The sequence below is a fragment of the Balaenoptera physalus genome, assembly GCF_965194825.1.
Source record: "Balaenoptera physalus genome assembly, chromosome: 1".
Classification (NCBI taxonomy): domain Eukaryota; kingdom Metazoa; phylum Chordata; class Mammalia; order Artiodactyla; family Balaenopteridae; genus Balaenoptera; species Balaenoptera physalus.
Window position 1 is genome coordinate 37,269,983 of NC_138882.1, and position 22,551 is coordinate 37,292,533.

The 22,551-nt window shown below is 49.2% G+C and overlaps 1 protein-coding gene across 1 annotated transcript in view; it reads right to left on the reverse strand.

Annotated features, from left to right (window-relative positions):
* The window catches only part of LOC309647585 (uncharacterized protein), a 74,632-nt gene extending 56,008 nt beyond the window's left edge, over nucleotides 1–18,624 (reverse strand). Inside the window, exons 1-3 of the mRNA XM_082435022.1 lie at nucleotides 18,506–18,624; nucleotides 17,882–18,012; nucleotides 17,192–17,452 (exon numbers count right to left, since the gene is read on the reverse strand). Of these exons, the coding sequence (XP_082291148.1) occupies nucleotides 17,192–17,452; nucleotides 17,882–18,012; nucleotides 18,506–18,520 (407 nt within the window). The 5' untranslated portion in view covers nucleotides 18,521–18,624. The remainder of the gene's footprint in view (nucleotides 1–17,191; nucleotides 17,453–17,881; nucleotides 18,013–18,505) is intronic.
* Nucleotides 18,625–22,551: the final 3,927 nt, after the last annotated feature.

Genomic DNA, 22,551 nt, shown 5'->3' on the forward strand with positions numbered 1-22,551 from the left:
CAGATGACCACCTGGAGCACGTGGGTACTTAACGGTGGGATTCTATGGGAAACTGGGCCATTATGCGGTTTAAGCGACTCCCTGGAAACAACCTCCTGAACACAATTGTTAGAGGGCACTGTACATGCTGAGGAGAGAGGGAGATGGGGGGCAAAGGGGGAAGGCAATGTCTACACAGCTCCTGGTCTCAAATCATTTCCAATGGAAGCAGGGATCTGGATGAAATGACCTCTTCGGGCCATTTCTACAAGACCGTCCCCCTACACCAGGGTTTTTCAACCTCGGCTCTATCAACGTTTTGGACTGGATAATTCTTTGTTGTGGGGAGGGCTGCCCTGTACATTATACAGTACTTCGCTGTATCTCTGGCCTCTACCCACTAGACACCAATACCACCCCTCCTGCTCCTCAACCGTGACAACCAAAAATGCCTCCGGACACTGCCAAATGTCCCCCTGGAGGCAAAACTGCCCCTGGTTGAGAACCGCTGCCTTATACTAACAAATCATGTCACAAAGACAGCCCTGGCCAAAGTGTAATGGTCCGCCTTGGAAAGGGCTGAGAAAACGTAGCCTGCTCATTATTTTTTAGGACGTTAAGGCAACAGAGGCACCGCCAGGCAAGCCGCCACTGTCAGATCTGAGACAGGGGAGGAGGAGGCCCAGAAGGGGAAGATGCTCTGTCACCAGCAGACCTCCACTCCCCAACTCCACAAAACCCACCTCCTCCCAGATATGGTCCACAACAGGGCAGAAGACTGGGCCAAGCAAAGAGAGCCCCAAGCATCAAAGAGCATCAAAGCCCACCCACAGCCACTCCACATCGTAATTCACTCTGGGTCATGTACTTGACTGAGCTTCCGGGAGGAAGGAACATCTCAGTCCCTCACAACCTTGTTCAACTAACCATCCCAGCTCTTTCCTTACCTCCACTCAACAACCCCGACCGAAAAGTGTCCTAAGATGCCAGATATCCTATGAAAAATTGACCGAAGCTCAGGTCCTGCTCTCCAGGGCCTTGGGAATGAAGGCTGGCAACACTGGCCAAGAGGCCTAGAAGAACGTGTAGGCCAAGGCAAAGGTACTGGAGTGGGACTTCCAGACACATGAGGGACGGACGGATGGAAGACCAGTCCCAAGGGGGGGTGGGGGTGGACCCAAGTCTCGCACAGGCAGAGCCTGGGGTCCTGCAGGATGGCAGACAAGCTGCCGGGCCTTAGAAATGGAAAGATCACCCCGTGTAACCACAGACTTGCCCAAGCACAGACTACATTGGCTGCGTTGCTGACTATAAAATCTAGTCCACTTGGGGCTGGGTTTGGCTCACTACAGGCCGGCCACCCACCAGCTACAGTTTTGCTAAATTTAGTGCTGTTCCCAGTCACCCAAAGGACTCTGCACTTCGTGTCCATTTCAGGTTCACCCGGGGACAGGCAGAGAGGAGCGAGACTTGTCGAGAAGCGATGTGCCCTCATGTGACCCTCTCCCTTCCCCAGTGAAGTCAGGGGCCCAGGGGAGCAGAAGACGTGAGAAACCATGGTCGGAGGTCTCCAGGGCTCTGAAAGCAGTCTCTGCCCCAAGGCGGCACTCAGAGGGGGAAGGGGGCACTGATGCCAAGCGACCAGTCTTCCCTCTGCCCACTCCAGCCCACCCAGGCTTCACTCTTGGGGAGTCCCAGATGCTGTGGGGTGACAGGGGTCCTGCTCCCTCAGACAAGAAGCTGGAGTTACTCCCTATGGAATGGTGGGTGATACAGGCCTGGGGGAAGGCCCCTCTGCCTTGAGTATAAAAATGTATTCAATCAGGGCTTCCCTGGTGCTGCAGTGGTTGAGAATCTGCCTGCCAATGCAGGGGACACGGGTTCGAGCCCTGGTCTGGGAAGATCCCACATGCCGCGGAGCAACTAGGCCCATGAGCCACAATTACTGAGCCTGCGCGTCTGGAGCCTGTGCTCCGCAACGGGAGAGGCCGCCATAGTGAGAGGCCCGCGCACCGCGATGAAGAGTGGCCCCCGCTTGCCGCAACTAGAGAAAGCCCTCGCACAGAAACGAAGACCCAACACAGCCATAAATAAATAAATAAATAAATAAATAAAATAAAAATTAAATAAAAATTAAAAAAAAAATGTATTCAATCAAATACTCACAGGCCCTAAAACTCAGAGGTTAAGATAGTGGTTTCTAAACCTGGCACATTGCAATCACCTGGGAAACTTCAAAAACTACTCATACCAGAGTTCCCCACCCCCTCGCCCCCGAGACTGTGATGTAACTGGTCTGCATGTAATGTAATTGGTTGGGGCTTTGGAAATTTTACAAGACTCCCTGGTCATTTCAATGTTCAGACAAGTTTGGGAACCAGCGGGTTAAGAGCATGGCCTGTGCTTTCAGGTTGCCTCAGGTGGACTTCTGACCCAACCACAACCTTGCTATGTGACCGTGGGCAAGTCATTTAACCTTTCTATGCCTCAGTTTCATCAACTGTAAAATGCACATAATAATAGGTAACAGTGATATCAGAGCATTGCTGGGAAGACTTAATAAGACCATCCACGTAAAGCACACAGAACAGTGGTATGCAGTAAGCGCTCAATAAAAGTCAGGAGTCATTATTGTTGTTATAATGATAAACAGGAGAAAAAAGAGGGAACCTGAGATCCGTCTCTACTTTATTGAAGGAGTAAGAGTCTCTAGGACTGAAACTGGGACTATTTCAAGAAGCGGGAGGGGAGGAAGAGGCTCCAGCAACCTGCACTTAGAGGAGGACCACGCACTCTCCTGGCCTCTGTTCACACTGTTCCTCCCACCTTCAACGACCTCCCCTCTCCCCATCCTGCTAAATCCCACCACTCAGGCCCAGCTCTCACGACCCCATAGCTCTCTCCCTTCCCAGGCCTCCCACAGAACTTCCCCCCATGCCTATTACTTTGGAACTTTATAATTTGCTACTGTGAACAGCTACCAGCCAAGTAAGTATGTGTCTGTGGGACAAATGAATGCTTTGATATATACTAGTAGGGTCTCCTCAAAAAGACAATGAGCGATTTGGGGGAGGCCCCAAGTCTCATGTTTCTGTGTGCCCCTATGGCACCCAGCACCGTACTGGACACACAGCTCTTTGTTAATAGGCATCTCTGGGATGGAAACACACACTGAGCCAGCAGAGCTAACTGCACATCGGCAAGGAGCCAGGCTCAGTGCCCAGAAGAAGCAGCACCAGCACCCAAGGCCCATGGAATTCTGGGCTTTCCACTTCATCACTACAAGGACAGACCACCACCCTGTCCCATAACCAGAGACAGTACCCACCCACTCCCAGGGACTGTGTGTGTAAGTGCCGACAGCGAAAGGAGTGTTGGGCAAACAACTCTGCTTCTCTGGGACCCCTGCTGTTCCCAAGCCTCCATGAGTGAGGCCACACGTATGGTCACTCCTGCAAGGAAGCCACCGACCCCCATGATTCCCTCAACCCAACAACAGCCTGGCAAAGCCCAGCTCTGCCCACAGAGAAGTCCAGAGCAGCTGGCCACCCAACAGGCTGTAAGCCTCTTACAGATTAAAGGTCCTAATTTAAACCTCTATTTGAGGTACCACAAGTGGGTCAGCGCTCTGCAGGCCGGTCAGCACAGTTGATGGAAGAAGCAACTACGATCCGAGAAAGGCTCCTCTCCTCTGTGGGAAAGATGGAGCCAGAGAATTACCGAGCTAAGTGGTCATTCTGAGGGGGGAGCTGGCTCACTTCAGCCTACCAGGAATCCACCTCCCAGATAGTGTGAACTCTAACCTCCCCACCCAACGCCCCTGAGAAACAGAGAACAACGGGGCAGTGTAGTAAGTCAGGATGGCCTTCCTCTCCCTGCCCTTGGTATGGAAATAGCTAATCAAGTCAAGAAGCCAGAGAAGAGGCATGGGGCTGGAGATGCTGCACTCCAGGGGGTCACACCTGGTGACTTGGGAGGGGAGGCGACCTCTGTTCCCACCCCTGGTGAGGTCTGCCTGGCCTCTCTCCCCAGCTCGCCACAGCAGGAAACACCAGGCACAGGGAAGTGGGGGCAGCAGTGGGTAAGCAGCCGCAGACAAACCTCAGATCATGCTGTGACAGCCTGACTCTGCTGCTCTTAAAAAAAAAAAGTCTCCACAGAGATGGCCTCTGGCGAAGCGGCTGGAACCCATTCTCTACACTAAGAACAAAGAAACCCTTCCAGTGCTTGTTTCTCAAACTTTCTGGACCCTAACCCACAGTAAGAAAGAAAGTTTACAAGGTGGCCTGGCACTTACATACATGTGCACTTGTGTGTATACAGATACATATATCTGTAGATATATATATATATACATATATATATATACGACTGAGACTTTCATGAAATCATACTCATCTTTACTACACACTATGCAATCTAATATTTTCTGTTACAGTCTTTTTTTTTTCCACATTGGTCCCAACCCACTAAATTGATTTCACCACCCGTTAAGGTGTCTGGTCTTGCAGTCTGAACACCTCTCTGGGGAAAACAGGAGGGGTTCTTCTTTTCGAAAGAACTTTTAAAACTCTGTCACAGACTAACCTTCCCACAAAGCAAAATCCCATGAGTGGGGGACGTCAGCAGAGGGGTGGAAGAGCCTGCACAGCAACGACCAAGTCCTCTCCCCGCCACATGCTTCGGACAATGCGACTCCCAAGACCCCTGAGTCTGTCCCCTGCTACACTCGGGTGCAGGAGCGCAAGGGCTCTCCCCTCCCACTCCAGCGGTGCCTTCCGGTCCCGGCCAGCGACTAACCCAGCCTGGCACAGGGCCAGTGTTCAATCAACATTGTCCCCTGGGACAAAGCATGGCCTCACCACCCCTCAACCTCACCCCTCCATGAATGAACTTACCTATGACACACAAAGGAAGAAATGGCAACACTGTGCCGCCCATACTGGGTTTTTTAACTCTCCAGACAGCCTATCTGTACAGCAGATACACTACAAACTCCTAGAGGACAGAAAGTTTGGTTTTTTAATTTATTTTTTAACTGAAGGTATACAGATACTCTATAGGAATTTTTATGACAACAGAAACAAAAACCATATAATTTTAAAATAAGCCCAGTCCTCAGCCCAGTCTTTCTGCTTTTCCAAGGGGCCCATGAAATCTTGCCACATTCCTCCTCCAGGCAGCCTTCCCTGATGGGTCAGGATTGCTAAGGAGTTCTCTGAACCCAATACCTTGGTGATATAAAACTCTAATAACTCCCTTCCACTCTCCCTGTTCCCAGAAATGCAACACGCTGCCTCTCTGTGTCTGTAATTACTGCTTGGCTGGGTATCTGAGCTGGAAAACATGTAACAGAAAAAAACTAGCATAAGCATTCCATACTCTGAATTAGTAAGTTTAATTTTCTTTTTTTAATCTTAAAAAAAAATTATTTTTTTTTTTTGGCCGCACCATGCAGCAGCATATGGGATCTTAGTTCCCAGACCGGGGATCGAACCCATGCGCCCTGAATTGGAAGCATAGAGTCTTAACCACTGGACCGCCAAAGAAGTCCCTGAATTAGTAAGTTTTAAAGGTAATTTTTTTCTATCTTCTCTCAGGTAAATTTTTTCATCCCCTGCTCAGTGGAGCAAACATTGGATCTCTCCGTATCAGTACACAGAGCCCGCCAACCGCCACCCGGCTCCAATTCCCCACTGCTTCCTTAAGCTCATCAGGGCCACTATTGTGGCTGTCACTTACCAATGCCCTTAAAACCCAGAATGCCTACACGGTATATACTCATCTGCGTCAATTCCCAAAGAATCCAGGAAAAAAAAGTGTCTTATCCGTGTTTAAAGAGCTCAATAAGCACTGACGGCTCCCCAGCCTATGGCAGGGTTTTATACCTTGGGATTTGTGAGTCCTCTGATGGTATATGTCAAATCATGTGCTGTCATGATTTTTTTTTTCTTAGAGCAAGAGACTACAGTTTCCATGCAATTCCTAATGAGAACTGGCACAAAAAGAGGTTAAGAACCACCGAAATCAAATTCTTGGAAAAAGCTGGTCCAGGTGCCCTGCCCTGAGGCTGGCCCTCCCAGAACACAGCCCCTCTCCTGCCACACACACCCACTCAGGCCACATGGCCACCTCCTCCCAACAAGACATTTCCCCCTTCGTCCCTGGGGGTGAAGCCCCATTCCTTCAACACCCAGCTATTAACAAATACACATTTACTGAGTACCCGATAGGGATGCAGCACTGTGCTAGGCTCTGAGGATTCAGCCACGAACAGATGGATGAAATCTCCTTGCTCATGTTCCTCACCACCCCTCCAATTCCCACTTCTGGCTAATAGAACACTTTCTCACACTCCATCCGTGTCCCTTTTATGCTTTGTCTTGTATTTAGCATGGGTGTCTATCTCCCTCATTAAGCATTAGCTCCCTGAGGACAGAGACCAGGTCTCATTCACACTGCACATTCCTTCCTTTCCTGTGCCCACCCCACTTCATCCAGAAACACAGAGCCTTTTCCACAGGAGGCCCTGTACAAACGTGTGGCAAGAAGAGAAGCTGACGGGTTGGCCGGTGGTCTAAGTAGCAAAGGCCGGCCCACTGGAGACAAGCCTTGCTCATCGATGCCGGGTCCAGGGCACGCGGGAGATGATCTCTACTGCAGCAGAAAGTAACCAGGGCCTCTGTTCCCAGCCGGAGCTGCAGTTCTCAATCCAGCTGCTCATCTTTTAAATCGCACTTCTGGTCACAGCAGTTGGAAAAACAACTCCACGTGCACATATCCAGCTGACATACCTCCTAGACTGTCAAAATGGAAGGAAAGCGTACTTGCACAAGCATTTTCCATATATAGGTGAATGGATGGAAGACATGGCACAATGCTTCAAAGGCATACCACCTCTCTCTCTAAGAAGATAGCTGGCACTATTCACCATAGCCCAGACATGGAAACAACCTAAATGTCCTCGACAGATGAATGGATAATGAAGATGTGGTACATATGTACAATGGAATACTACTCAGCCATAAAAAAGAAGGAAATTATGCCATTTGCAGCAACATGGATGCAACTAGAGATTATCATACTAAGGGAAGTTAAGTCAGAAAGAGAAAGACAAATACCATACGATATTACTTATATGTGGAATCTAAAATATGACGCAAATGAACCTATCTCTAAAAGAGAAAGAGAAACAGACTCACAGACATAGAGAACAGACTTATGGTTGCCAAGGGGGGGGGGTGTGTGGGAGGGATGGACTGGGAGTTTGGGGTTAGCAGATGCAAACTATTACATATAGAATGGATAAACAACAAGGTCTACTGTATAGCACAGGGAAGTATATTCAATATCCTGAGATGAACCATAATGGAAAAGAATATAAAAAAGAATGTATGTATAACTGAATCACTTTGCTGTACAGCAGAAATTAACACAACACTGTAAATCAACTATACTTCAATTAAAAAAAAAAAAAAGAAGACAGCCAGCTACCCTAGCTACCTTGGCCATCTCTTCCAGCAATCCCTGCTATGCTCACCTCCAGAGCAGCTTCTGAGCACAACCACCTACCTCCTAACTCACAACACGCTGGTGCCACCACCTTTGCATCCTGGGTCCAGGTAGGAGACACAAAACACCAAAGGATGGACAAGGGCAGCCCAGTTGTCTGTGTACTTGAATACGGTTTACATGTGCCCAGTCAAGCAACTTTAAGGATATCCTCTTCAATACAATAAATGACTCCTTTGCAATGAGAGGGTGGGATCTGCAAAGCACTGGACCACACTGCCATGATCATCTCACGGTGGAAGACCTGAAAGAGTGTTTCAACTTAAACAGAAATTGTATTTCTTTTTAAACTGGAAAACAAGGTTCCAAAATTTGCTGACTTCTTCTGTAATGAGTGCCTATCAGGAGAATGCCGATTAATGACTATTTTTTAAACAAACAAATAAATATTTAATCTGTCCCTTTAAGGTAAAGTGACATTTTAATCTGTCCCTTTAAGGTAAAGTGACATTTTAAAAATGGGTAAGAAAGCCTTTACTTTTTGAAAGAGACTTATGTCACGGAAAGAGCATTTCAAAAACTGGTATTTGGAAATCATTTCCACCATTACATGATGATATTACCAAATTTGACGGAAAGACGTTGTCTCTAAAACCTTGTACCTGTGAACACCCATAAGACAGGATACACCAACTTGTTTTCAAATCTCTCAATGAAGTGAACGAAATACAGTATTTCAGGAGTCTTAAATCCATTTAAATTATAAGTTGAACCCATAATAACATCTTTATAGAGAGGACTCTTTCAAAACACCGTGACTTGAACCGGACCTTCAAACTGCCATATTGCAAAATATGACCCATGATATTCTGAAATAATAAAATACACTCAATTGCATGGTTCTTACTAAAAAAGAATCATTCTCAATAATACGTTTCATTTAATTCCTCAGAAACATCAGTCCACCTCTTATATGTGCCAGGCGCTGTTCCATGCTCTGGAAATACAGCAGGGAACACAGACAAAAAACCCCTGCCCTCATGGAGCTCACATTCCAGTGGGGAGAGAGAGAGAAAATCTATGAAGTAACAGAAGTGCACAGTTATGTTAAACGGTGATGGTGCTATGGAGAAAAAACATTGCAGGGAAGAGACGCAGGAAGTGCTAGCAAGCGTGTGTGGGTAGGCAGGGCACTGAGAAGGTAGTATCTGAGCACAGACCCAAAGGAAGCGAGAGTCAGCTACGGGGCTCCCTGGGGAAAAGTATGCCAAACAGAGGGAACAGGAGGTGTAAAGGCCCTAACACAGGAAATGCCTGGTTTATCTGAGGAACAGCACGGAGGCCAGTGTGGCTGGAGCAGAGTGAAAGAAGGGAAGAGTAGTAGGAGGGAAGGACACAGAAACCAAGTGGGGCCAGACTAGGTAGGCCTGCAATCCCAATAAGGCAGCCACTAGGCACATGAGGCTGCGGAGCACATGAAATGTAGCTGGTCCAAACTGACATGTGCTATCGGTGTGACGTAGTACAAAAAGAACAACGAAGTACACATCAAAAATGAAAACAGTTTTGACATACTGGGTTAGATTATTAAAATTAATTTCACCTACTTCCTTTTCCTTTTAAATTTAGCTACCAGAAATTGTTAAATTACACATGTGGCGCTCCTGTGTAATTCATTATATTTCTATTGGACAGTGTTCATAAGCTGCAGGGTCTTTGCAGACCACTCCCACCATGGCTTTCACTGAGTGCCGAAAGAAGCCACAGCAGGGTTTTGAGCATGGCAGGCATCCCCTTATGTCTCGTGGGATCCTTCTGACTACTGTGAGGACTACAGCCTGTAAGGGGCAATGGAGAAGCAGGTGAGAGATGATGGTGGCTTGGACCGTGGTGATGGCAGTGGAAGCAGTTCTGACTGGTCATAGTCTACGTATATTTTGCAGGTAGAGTCAACAAGATTTTCTGATGGACTGAATGAAGGACATAAAAGAGAGAAGTGAAGCATGACCATAGGCATTTTGGATGAGTAACGGGAAGGTTGGCATTCTCATAACCAAGATGGGAGACTGCAGGAAGAATATATTTGCATGGAAAAATCAGAAGTTCAGTTTTGGGCATGTTAAGTATGAAATGTCTATTAACATTCAAGCTGAAATGTTAAGTAGGCAGATAGACACATAGGACTGTACTTCAGGACCTTGAGCTGGGCTTGAGAAAAATAATTGGGGGTCATCAGCATGTAGATTTTTTTTTAACTTTTCATTATGGAAAATTTCAAACATAAACAAAACTAGAGAGAACAGCAGAATAAACCCCCAGGTACCCACCACCCAGCTTCAACCAATATCAACTCATGGTCAGTCTTGTTTATCTCGTGGGATTACTCTGAAGTAAATTCTAGACAACATCCATACAGGTGGTACGTAAAGTCATGAGTTGGGAGAGGATCACAAAGAGAAAGAAGATGGACAGCAGGTGCCCCAGGCCTTCTAACATTTAGAAGTCAGGGAGACGAGATGCTGAGAAGGGACAGCCAATGAGACGGGTGGAAAACCAGAAATATATGCCCTGGAAGTCAAGTGAAGAAAGAGCTTCAAGAAAAAGGGTATGACCAGCTGTGTCAATATTGCTGAAGCTACTTCGATGAAGACCAGGAAGGGGCCGCTAGACTTAGTAACATGGAGGTCACCGCTGGCCTTGGCAAGACCGCTGCTGTCCAGAGTGGTTGGGACTAGCTTGACTGGAGGGATCTGACAGAGGAAGTGAAGGGAGCAAGGACTGGAAACTCTTTGGGGCAGAGAAACAGGCAGTAGCTAGAAGAGGTGAGGTCAAAGAAGGCCTTTTTTAAGATGAGAAAAACAGCAGCATATGGAAATGATCCAGGAGAGAGGGGGGAAATGGTGATGCAAGAAGGAGAGGGAGGTGCTGGAGCGACGTCCTGAATACGTCTCAGGGTGAAATTTAGTGCAAAGAAGAGGGGCTCCCACAGGACCGTAAGTAGTTCAGACAGAAATACAATATATCCAGCCATTTTTAACTTTCTGTGTTTTATAATGTATATAATGTATTAGCACAGCGATGCTGTATACATACAGGCACGCACACACACGCACAAGGAAACTTGTTCAAAAGTTTTAGCCAACACCAGTGCATAATCAAAATAATTAAAGATTACTTAATTAGAAGAAAATAAAAACGTAACACCAAACTCTAAACTATGTAGCCTTCAGTAACAGGACATGTATATCATGGCATATTCATATATTCTGTATTATTATTTTAACTATAGAATAAAAGACCTAGGAAAGGTGAAAGAATACTAGTCTTTGTATCTGGGAATATACTCATTTTTATTAACTAAGATTTTTTGTTAAAAGGCTCAGACACTATAATCCAGGAACTGCAATATAGCTGCATTTGAACTGGAAAAATACAATAAGAATCATGGACCACTCTCAAAATCAAGTCACAGTGTCCAAATAAGTCTGATTATTTATTCACAGAGAAATGCAAATCAGTGAAATGTCTTATTAACAAGACAGGCCTGAATTGTACCATTAGATTCTGCTACTGAGGTGGCACAGTCACCCAATACCGTACTGCTTGGCAAAAAAACAGCAGGTTGAGAAATCAGGCCTAATTAGGCAGGTAGCCTAATCATTATGGGCAAAAGCCCCAAAGCAACCGGAAGTCCACAAAGACACAGAAACATCCGACCTGCTCAAAGAACATACCAGCACCATGGCATGCGCTGAGCTCTTTAACAGTTCTGAGCACCTTCCAGATGTTTTTACTCAACCCCTGTACAATCCGCCAGTTAAGCAAGCTCTCCACGTGAACTCCCCTAGTTATAAAGGCTCAAGCCCAAGAGTGTCACATGGACACACGCAAAGTCAGTTGGTGACACTCCTAGAATCCATGGGCATGGCTATGAAACAGGGACCTGCCACAGAAACCACACTTGGCTTCTCCATCAGTACTGGGGACACCACTTATCAACCACATGAAAGGACAGCATGAGAACATGAATACCAAGCCCTAGGACGTGGCAAATGTGTCAGCACAGAAGTGACGGTCATGGTCACCCAACTTGGCTGGGATGAACATGGGGTGGGGGACAACAAGCAGACCCACAACAGCTCTCACGTGGTCAAACTGTAAGCTCCTTGAGAGCAGGGCCCAGCCTGTCTTTTCACAGCAGTATGCCCGGTGCCTGGTACAGTGCCTGACACACAGGAGGCTCCCGAGAAATATTTATTGAAGGAAGGTAAAAACTAGTTACATTAAACCACAAAGATGAGGAATAATGAAGAATGCTCAAAAATCACCAAATGGTTCAACAAAACTCAGGAAAGCTTTTGATGGCAGCTGACTGGAGATAGAGCAGGGGCAGCTAAGTAAATCTAAAAGGCAGAATTGCAAAGCATCATTCTTTTCAGAATGAGCATAATCTTTATTAACAGAGACGTTGAGATCAATCATGAACTAAATGAAACATGTGGATCTTGTTTGGAGGCTGATTCAAACAAAACCAACTATTTTAAAAAAAAAATGGCAACAAGCAAGGGAAACGTAACTGAATGGATGATTGGTGACATTAAGAATAACGGTGCTTTTGCAGGGTGTGATACTACTACTGGGGTTATGTTTTTTAAAATGTATTACGTTTCTAGAGATTCATCATGAAGTATTTACGGATGAAATATGATGTCTGGGATCTGCTGTAAAATAATCCAAGAAGGGAGTAAGGAATAAGGTCGATGAATGTACAAATGAAACAAAAGGGGCCATGTGCTGATTACAAGATAAAACTGAGTGACGGGAACACTGAAGTTTCTTATACTCTCTCTACCGTCATAGATATGTGAAAATTTCCATACTAAGAATTTTAGAAAGGAGAATAACCATAATCTCAAACTTCAGTTAATTTCCTTGTGTCTGCCCCAGTGCGGGGAAATGTGGTATTCTGGGTCATACCTGGGCATGGTCATTTCGGAGGAGACCTGCAGGACAGAGCTGACAGTCACTGCCATCATCTTCACCTGGGACTCACCTGCTTCAGCTCTGCTTCCACCCTGGGCCTGAGACGCCTCCAGGCTTCCTCTCATGCTGGTTTCTACTCTCCCGACTCAATCTTACCTTCCCTGCCACTGGCTGGTTCTCCTTTCTTCCCCAGCCCCTGGCTTTATCCAGTGATGTGGGGCTGGTTACCCACCTCCTTGTACCAGGTGATTCTCCTCCTTTCTCACTGTCCTAAGGCCAACGGTATCTCTCATTCCCACACGGTCAAACCATCTACATCCTTTCTCCTTAACAGCACTCGCATAACCAGCCCGTCCAGGTATGTCCATCCTTGCCCACATTTGTCACACACGCTGCCGTGAGCTCCTCTCTTGCTCCACTTACCTCCTCAGATCCCTCCTGCACATTTCCAGGACACACACCAAACAGGGATGGGTCAGCCAATTAAACGTGTGTGTGCCTGCCATGTGCCGAGCACAGGACCCCACACCGGGGCCACAGCAGTGAACACGACACACACAGATGTGCTCACCTGAAGCTTATGATCTAGCACAGGTTCTATTAAAATTGGTTCAACTGCCCATACACCTTCCAGACCACACTGTGAATCCTTTCTTTACCTCTGTATCCTCCAAGCTTCACACAATGCCCAACCCAGAACAGATCCTTAATAAGTCTGTAGTAAATGAATGTTTCTCCAAGTCAGTGCACTTGTCTAAACATTCGTGTAAACCCGTGTAGTCTGGGGCCACCCTAAACTGAAAGGTATTTAGAGAGGATTTCTGATGAAGACCTTTTTACTTTTTTCTTTGATGAGAACAGTCAGAGGCCTGGCCTCTGGGGAAAATGTATGTAGGGGAGGTCAGAAGTAAGGCTCCTAGAGCCAGGCTTACCATTACCAGCTAAAAGCAGCTCTGGGTGTGCTTAGCTTCTGTCTCCTTTGCTATTCTGGGTCGTCTGCTCCCTCCTCTCACTGCCAGCCTCCTCCCTTCCAGCTGCAATGGGAATAAACCTCAGTTACCAACCCCCTGCCCCCCTCCTGCACGGCTCTGAGCACGCGGTTTCCTCTTGCTACCAAAGTGTCTCACTTCCTACCTCAGCCCTGAGCAGAAGTGACCCAACTGCTCTGCTGCTACTGTTTTATAAAAGCAAGAACTTGAAATTCATCCTGTTCCTAGCCAGGAGTTTCACCGAGACTCCAGCATGAGGCCTGCGTCAAAAAAGGTGGAGACCAGGACACAAGGGGACTCTGTAAGGTTGGCTGCAAGAATCCTGAGTACTGATTCCGGCCTCAAGCCAACACAGACACACACCCCACAAACCCCAGGCTGCGGGGCCTTATTCCGACAGTGGATGAGTGCCAAGTTCAGGCAGACAAACCAGGCTGGGTTGCAGGCTCTCTCTGCAGATGCATCTCCAGGGCCTTGGAACTAAAGGGCATAGTGAGGCCAGAAGTGACAAGGCAAAGGTATCAAGGGAAATATGCTGCAGGACTTGGCAGAACCAATGAGCCTCTCCTTCTCCTCACCAGACACTGGGTTTGGGTTGGTCCATTCTCCTCTGCATAGGCCTGGGAAATGAGAGGAAGGGTAGCTTGTCACACCAAGGCCACAAGCCTTCCCTGATGAGGAATGTAGGTCTCCGGGCTCAAAGAAGTATATGCGTGAGGGACGGGGGGGACAAGCACCCTCCAGGCTTCAGGAAAACAGATGAAAATGAAAGGGGTTTCCCAGATCCAGGACCACTATCTTTGGGCTGACTCTAAGAATCTACCATCTCAATTGCCACATCATCCTGTCACGGGATCACAAAGGAAGGACCAAGGCAGAATCTTCAAGAACCCTAGGAATCCGGCCATAGTAAGCATCCCCAGTGGTGATCCAAGCACTTTTCTGGTGGTCTAGGACAGAGATTAGCAATTTTTTTCTTGAAGGGCAAGACAGTAAAGACTTTAGCCTTGTAGTCATGCAGTCTCTGTTGCAACTACCCAACTATACCAATGTAGCATGAAAGCAGCCATAGACGTAAACAGTGGGCATGTCTGTGTTCCAATAAAACTTTATTTACAAAAGCAGGCATCAATCAGCCCATGGGCTGTAGTTTGCCAACTCCTGGCCACTGGGAAAACCAGCTCTTCTAGCATTCCCAAGCTCCCAAGAGGAACAGGGGTTACCCTCTACTTGGAGGGCTCCTGCCCACTCTGGAGACAGGGGCCTGCTCTAGGGACCAGGCCTCCATTCCTCCTACTCCCTCCCACAAGACTCCAAAGAAATCTGGGCTGCTGGTTTCAAAAGCCTCGCCTGCATCAGAAACCTGGGCAAAAGCGGAAAAAGCTTTGGAAATCATATCTGAAGGCTTTAGAGCTGGAAGAAACTAGACCCTAAGGCCTGGAAAAGGAAGTGACTTGCCCAAGATCAGGTAGTTGGCAAAGGCCTCCTGACTCTGTCCAGTGCTCTTATTCCTCTAGAGTGATGACTGGAAAGGAACCAGAACAAACAGCCTTGCTGGTGGAGGCTAAGGACCTATAGCACATCCCAGGGCCTCTCAGTAATTTATAAGTGAATGGTATAGCAAAGGTCAAGGAGAGAGCTTGGAGAGGTAAATGTATATATCTATCTTTCCAGGACATATCCTCCTGGACATAGGTACTAGCGAGAAGAAAACTTAAACAGAAACCTGAACTTCAAAATGGGGTGCGGTTTGGTAGAAGACGTGGGCGTGCATTAGCAGAAACTGGTCCAGCAGTCTAGGCGGGCGCTGGGATAATAAACAAGTACAAGGCACACAGCCTCACCCAATTCTAGGCCGATGCCCCAGGCCCTGGGATCTCTCTCTACACTACCTTCTCAACAACCTCATACCTTCAAGGCTTCATAATACAATGTCCTCCAAACCTCTTCCCAGAACTGACTTCCATCGCAAATTTTATTTGCCTGAGCATAACCATTTCCATCCAGACACTCTGCCACTGTCTTGGGCAATATGTCTAAAAGCAAATCAAACATGACTCCCCCAAATAAGTATGAACCCTGATTTTTCTATTTCTGTCAATCATTAAGGCTCAAAACGTCAGTGCCTTCTCTTCCCCATGTCCTGTCCCCAAGCCAAAGGGGCTCTCTGAACTACCTCTTCCTCCGCATTCTCATATGCTCCACCCTAATCCATCACCTCCAGTCTGGAATATTGCCAATCTCCTGCCTGGAGTCCCAGATTCTAGGCTTGTAACAATGCCAGCTGATCTTCCCCCATATACCCATCCTCCTCTCATCTACCATGATCTCTTCAAGGTCAAAGCCCAGTCCTACTTACTTGTGTCTTCCCAGCTCCCAGAACCTTACCTAACATGGTAGGCACCCAAAAAGTGCTGAATGAATGAGTTCTAACTTTCCTCAGGACCCACGACCACACCAGAAACTTCTGGGCCTTCCTATTTCCTACCACCACTGCAAGCCCAGACTGCCAGGTTCTGCAGGCCTTCCATCATCTCACCCACCCTTCCCACCCCAGGTCCTACCATCCCAGAAACAAGCTCCATCCAGCTAATCAATGCCTGACCCTCCTCGTGTGCCAGTCATTCCTGTATCCACATCTCTGCCCACGCTCTGCTCACCCTGCCCTGCAATGACGTCCATGCCCTTCCCCCTCCATCCAGTCCAACTCCTACGCAACTGCCAATTACTGAGCTCTGGGAGAGAAAGGGGATGCAGGAAGGCGGAAGATGACAAAAAATGGGGAAGGGGGGTGCCTGATATGAACACGCTGGGGTCTCTGATCCCTAGAGCCATCACCCTCCCAATAGGTTGCAGACAATTAGAGAAGGAAGAGGCGGGAGGAGGAGCCAGATTTTTCCACTGAACGAAAGGCATGATTTTCATCACTGCTTCTGTTGCCCTGGTAACCAGGGACAGCCCAGTGGAGAGTACAGTAAAAGAACACCATGTTTATCTTTGCTGTCTGATCCACTTCCCTGTACACCCTTCCCTGACCATCCTCTAGCCCTTAGGCCTGCTCCAAATTTCTTAGAATGCCACCGCCATCCCATCCTTCTAGCCACTCTTGCCCAAAACCTCAAAGGCAGAGTTAATTTCTCACTCTCTTTATCCAACCCTATGTACCATGTATTCTTCCACTGGAACATTCTGGGGGTCATCTCACCACACCCATCTGCCACGCCAGGGGACCTCAAGAACAAAAGACTGGCCTCAGAGCACAAGAATGGCATCCACTCCACCAGAAGGTGTACTGGGCAAGAACATGAGGAAGGCTGCCCAGCCAACCCCTCTTTCTCAGCCCCAGACAGCTGGGGTAGAGTGGGCCCCTGCTCTCCCATTTCCCCCTCCTGCAGTCGGGATCAGGAGAAGGAGCCAGGCTGAAGATGACGGCGTAGAAGCGTCCACAGATCCTGACTTCCGCACGGACACAGTGTCTGTGTGACCTGAGAGTGGAGACACAGCACTCGCCCTGGGAGATTATATAAGCGTTATATAACATGGTGGCACCAATGAGCACATAGACGCAGTTGTCGAGTGCCAGGGACAGGCCGAGAGAACCAAACCCAAGGGGCCGGAGGTACAGCCCTCTCGCCACCAATGCCAAAGCAACGCCAGCCAGGCCCTGGCTGCCCCAGCCCTGTCTCTACCTGCTCCTTCCACCCCAGAGGACACAGAGGGAGACTTGCCTGGCTCTGCATTCTTCTTCCCACGCTGGGCAGCAGGGAGGGGCCGCAGCACCATCACCACCCTGGCCCAAGGCAGCCTCTGTCCAGCTGCCCTCCTCACAGGGGAGCAGCAAGGGGGCCAAGGGCAGGGGAGGGGTGTGGGCCAGCAGCCCCCTCCTCTCTGTCCTTGCACCAGAATGTGTTTGTTTGGGGAACCAGTGCTGCAGCGGCTCCAGGATTGGCTGGGCCAGCCTTCCCTCTGCTCTGTCATTTGCCGTTCCTCTAAAAAACAAAACAAACCGAAAGGGAAAGAAAAAAAAATTAAGCACATTTGGCAAATGCCGAATCCCACATTTTGGTCTATGGCTACGAACAAAGCTGGAAGGAGGGGGTCCTAAGGACATCACCCTCTTTCCCTACCGCTCCCCCCTCCCACCGTATCCTGGCCAACCCAGCACCTATGAACTTAGTCTGCAGGCCTGGAGACTCCCTTTCACCTCCGGACACCGCCCCTCCACCCCCCCAGGCCTTCTCCCAGCCCCTATCTCTGCAACTGTCTCTGCTGCTGAAGCTTCTGCAATTCGACGGCAGCCCCCACCCCCAACCTCTGCAGAGCGCTCAATGCAAGCGGCTCCCAGATATGCACGAGAGAGCCAGGCGGCAGGCCTGGGGCAGTTCAACAAACTCCCCCACCCGCACCTCCACACCCACTTTATTAATTTGGCGGCGGGGGGGGGGCCTGAACAGAGACATTGCCCAGTGGCATCTCCGGCTGCGCCTGCCTCGCCCGAGCTAAGCCTCTGGCCTTCCCGCCTCCTCCTCCACGCGCACCTCCGCGCCCCCTGAAGAAGGGGGGAAGAAAGAAATACGCATTAATATCACGAGCCTCCGCGCACCACCGCTCGCCCCCTCAACCACCTGTCTCTGCGCTCTCCTCCCCCACTGCCTTCCTCAACTCCGGGCACCCCCTCTGCAGCAGAGGGGCACCACGCCCACTGCGGAGCTGAGAAACGGAAGGTGAGGAGCGGGCAGGGGCTCCTCCCGGGCCGGGCCCAGGGGGCTGCTCATCCACCTCCCCCGCCCTGCTGGCCCCGGCCCCAGAGCCCAGGGACCGGCCCGGGCTGCTCCCGGCCCGGATCCGCTCCCACCCACGCGGCGAGGGCAGCTGCGCGGGAAGGCCGCGCCGCAGCGGGGGTGGGGGACGACCCGAGCCCGGCGGGCCCGGGGCATCGTCCCCAGGGGGCCCACCCCTGCATGGGGCTCTCGGAGACTTCCCGCAGGCCCGGCCGCGGCGCCCCCCCCAACACACACACCCGCCCGGGGCCCCGCTCTTACCTCCGGCGTCCGCATCCCTCCCAGGGGACCGCACAACCTCCTCGGCGCCCCCTGACCGCCCCGCGGGAGGCGCGAGATGCGCAGCCGCTGCGGACTCCGGCTCTGCCGTGGCCGCTTCCCGGGTGTGTGAGCTCAGCCCGCCCGCGCGCCCGCGCTTCCCACGCTCGGCGCCCGGCGCCGCGCCACCCAGCGGCCGCGGCCGGCACCGCACGCTGACGTCCGGGAAGATCTGCCGCAGCACCGCCGACTGGTTTGGAAATTCCCAGAATTTGACCGTGGGTTTGCAGTGGGGCGGGGGACCCCGCAGGCCGTTCTGAACTCCGGCCTTAGGGCGGAAAGGCTCCCACCCACCCCATCTCTGAAGGAGATTCCAGAGTCTTTGCATAAGTCCCTGAGTTTCCCCTCTGCTTCTCTGACCTTGCCTCCCTTATTTCTCTCAGGGCAGTGGAGACTGGTGAGGGTGGTGACTACTCATAAAATGGAGGTGGGGGGATCAGGGGTGGGCAAAGGGAGGGAAGCCCTGTGAGCTAGCATTTCAGTGTCTCCTTGGGCCTGTCTAGAGATCCGAGGTGTGCACCGGACAGTTCTTGAAAGAGATAAAAAAATAAAAAATAAAAAAAAACGACAGATGCCTCAACCCACCTGTAAATTCTAATTCGGGAGATCTGGAGTACTGTTTTTTAACATTTTCTCAGCTCTAGATCCTTCAGAGAATTGAAAGAGAGCTGGGCCCCTCTCCAGAAAAGTGCACATTCATGCATAAACATAATTTTGCACGGTCAGGGAATTCTCAGACTTCTCAAAGCTTCGTGGACCCCAGCTTAAGGACTCCCTCTCTGCCATACCCAAGATAGCAAGAGATGGAGCTGGTGATTCCCTGTGCCCGCTGCCATCTTTGCTCCTGCTGTTTCTTCCTTCAGGAATACCTACTCCTACCGCAGTCCCACATTTATGCCTATAGAAATTCCACCTCTCCTTTAAGACCAGCTTGAATACCACTTCCTCCCTGGTTTTCCCATTCAGAAGTGACCTTGGTCTTCTGAGAGCATGTTCTTTATGCCATTTATGGCTATTAACACTATTTATGTGGACCTGTAGTTATTTTTGTTGTTGGTTGTCTTATCGCTGCTTCTAGATTATAAACTCTTTTAAGAAGAGTTTCCGCTCTGCAACTACGAAGGTGGCTTACGTGGTATGCCCTTGACAAATAGCTCTTAAATAATCAAAGGGAAGCTGGGATGAGGGAACAGGAGGCCCACTGGAGACCCAGGAAGATGCATGCCTTTGCTCCAGAGGAACCGGAGCCCCTCATACTAGATGCTTCACCATCAACATACATCCACACCTTGGCACCTGGCAAGCAGAATTCTCAAGTTGGCAGGATCATTTCATCCATTTCTTCTCCTCTGGGCAAGACAAACATAATTTAGAGGTCCCTAGGTGAAATTGGGTTACAAGCTCATACAGGATACCCCTGACAAATAGCAGATATTCTACCCCAAGTGTCCCCTTGTTGAATAAGGGACATCACCACCCACCAGTTGCACATGCCAGAAACAAGCTAGTGTTATCCTTGACTCCTCCCCCTCCCTTCCTTTCCTCCATACACATTCCCCATCAATCACCATGTCCTAAATCTATTTCAGAGATCGCCCTTCTCTCCATCCCCATGGCCCCATCCCAAGCTCACACCACCATTATTTCTTGCTTGAATTTCTGCATCTGTCTCCATCCTAGCTGGCCTACCTGCCTCCAGTCTCACCAGGCTCTGATCCAGTCTCCACATCCCAGCCAGAAGGATCTTCCAAAAATATCAACCACTTCTCTGCTGAAAATGTGTAGGCAGCTCTGCATTTACTAAGAATGAGGTCCCAACTCCTTCACCCAGCTCTCTCAGCCTCCAAGCTCTGGCCCTCAGCTAACCCTCTGGCCTCCTCTCTTGCCACTTCCCTCTCACCCTTTGTGCTTCACTTGTACCAAACAACAAGCTCTTTCCCACCGTGAGGTGAGAAACCCCTTCCCTGATTTGTGAGGCTATACCCTACAAATTCTTCTGGTTTCCCTTCTGTCTCTGTCTCCACGTATGTCACCTTGCCCTTCCCCAGCTGTTACATTCATCACAGAGATTGTTCCTCACTTAGATGATGTCCACTTACCCCGCCACACTAGGAGTGCTGCAGTAGTATCCTCAGTGCCAGGCACGATACCTGATAGGAACACAAATGTTTACTGCTTACCAGAGGAATGAAAGCTTTGAACATGACACACACAGGGACTCTGGGACAGATACTGTGGTGCTGCAGGATCTGAAAGTCAGACGTGCTGGGCCCAGGCCCACTGCTTGTGAATAATAGCACCACTCACTGTTCTCTAGTGAATTCCAATCTTTCGGGGTCTTCGATTTCCTCAACTGAAAAATGGGGATAATAATACTCAGGGTGCTCTGAGGGTTGCCAGAGGTATATGGTATATGCGGAAGCACTTTGTAATTTTGAAGTTCTCTCTATATAATAATAGTATTAACTTCGCTTAATCTTCACAATAACATTTTGAGGAAGGTGGCTGACATTTCCTATTTTGCATATGAGGAAACTGAAGGTGGACAATGGAAGCAATTTGCCTAAGGTCACCTAGCTAGTTACCGGGGAACAGAAGCTTGTCACTGCGTTCCAAGCCCAGGCTCTGTCCATCACATTACCACTGCCCCTCCATTCCATCCCCAAGAGGGAACGTTTGTACATGTTGACATCCAGAGGCTCATGCAGCTAACAAATGTCACCACTTACTATTTCTGAAGGGGTTTTTTTTGGGGGGGAGGGGGGATAGCAGGGTGGCGGGTGGAATGTTATGGGTTGTTGGTAGAAAGTAGATTATATAACAACAGGTGTCTGGCAGGGGAATTGGGTTCAGGAGCAGTTGACCTTGGAGCTGACCCTATACTCCCCATCTCTGCCCCTTCTCCCACCCTAGAAGGGTGGCCTCAGCTGACATTTCCCTTTTACCACATAGTCGGACCCCTGCAGGCCCCATAGTTCCCAGAAGCTGGAGATCTTCTCTTGCCTCCATATTTCCAATTCTGTCTGTCAGCATATATTTACTGAGCTCATTTAAATGTTTTGTCACTACCTGTGGAGTCCTAGCCAAATGATTTACCCTCTCTGAGCCACAGTTTCCCTATTTTGTAAAATGGGATTGCTAGTGGTCTGTTACACAGCTGTTGTGAGGATTGTAATAACAGGGTAACCTAACCGCTGCTGGTGGGCTGAAGCTGGTGAAGACTCTGTGTCTGCTCATCTTCATTCGAGGGCACCAGAGTGTGTGTTTGGTAACCAGGGTGGGGAGGACAGAGGCCAGCAGAGGGGCTGGAAAAGAGAGGAAAGGAGTATGAAGGCCACAGTCCTCCCAGGAACACGGAGAGAGCTCTGGGTCTTGGAGTCTATTTGAACTGCTCAAGAATGACTTGTGAGTTTCTGGGCCCTATGAGTTTGCATGACACAGTCAGCCACAGCGATGAGAGGCTTTTCCCAGCTCTTGGTGGGCAGGAGGCATGGACCACTGAGAGCCAGACCAGGAGGAGAAGAGCAGAGCAGCCATTCTTTGGTGACCACAGCTGTGAAGGCTCGTATGAGGCTCCTTTTTTTGGGAATTCCCAGAAATAACTTGAGGGCACTATAAGAATGTCGACGAAGTCATCAAACATGATGTTACAGACATAAAGAATGGAGGTGGTGCCTGGCACATAGTAGGGACTCCATGCGTGTAGGTTCCCTAAGAAGTACACACGTCAGCATCAGGGCATAGTCTCCGTGCTCCAGAGTCTTCTGATAACGCTGCGTTTGCCCTAAGCATGTTTGTTTCTCACTGTATCCAGTGCCCCAGGGAACACGCAGTGGATCTGCCCTTCACAGATCCGTGTGTGTGGTTATGGGGGTTTTTCTCTTTAAAGATTAAATCATTTTTTTCCCCTTTCTGTTCAACAAAGACAACAGCCTTTTGGTTTTTGATAAACGTTCCCTTCCTACTAGCAGGTGGATTTGCCCCGGGCA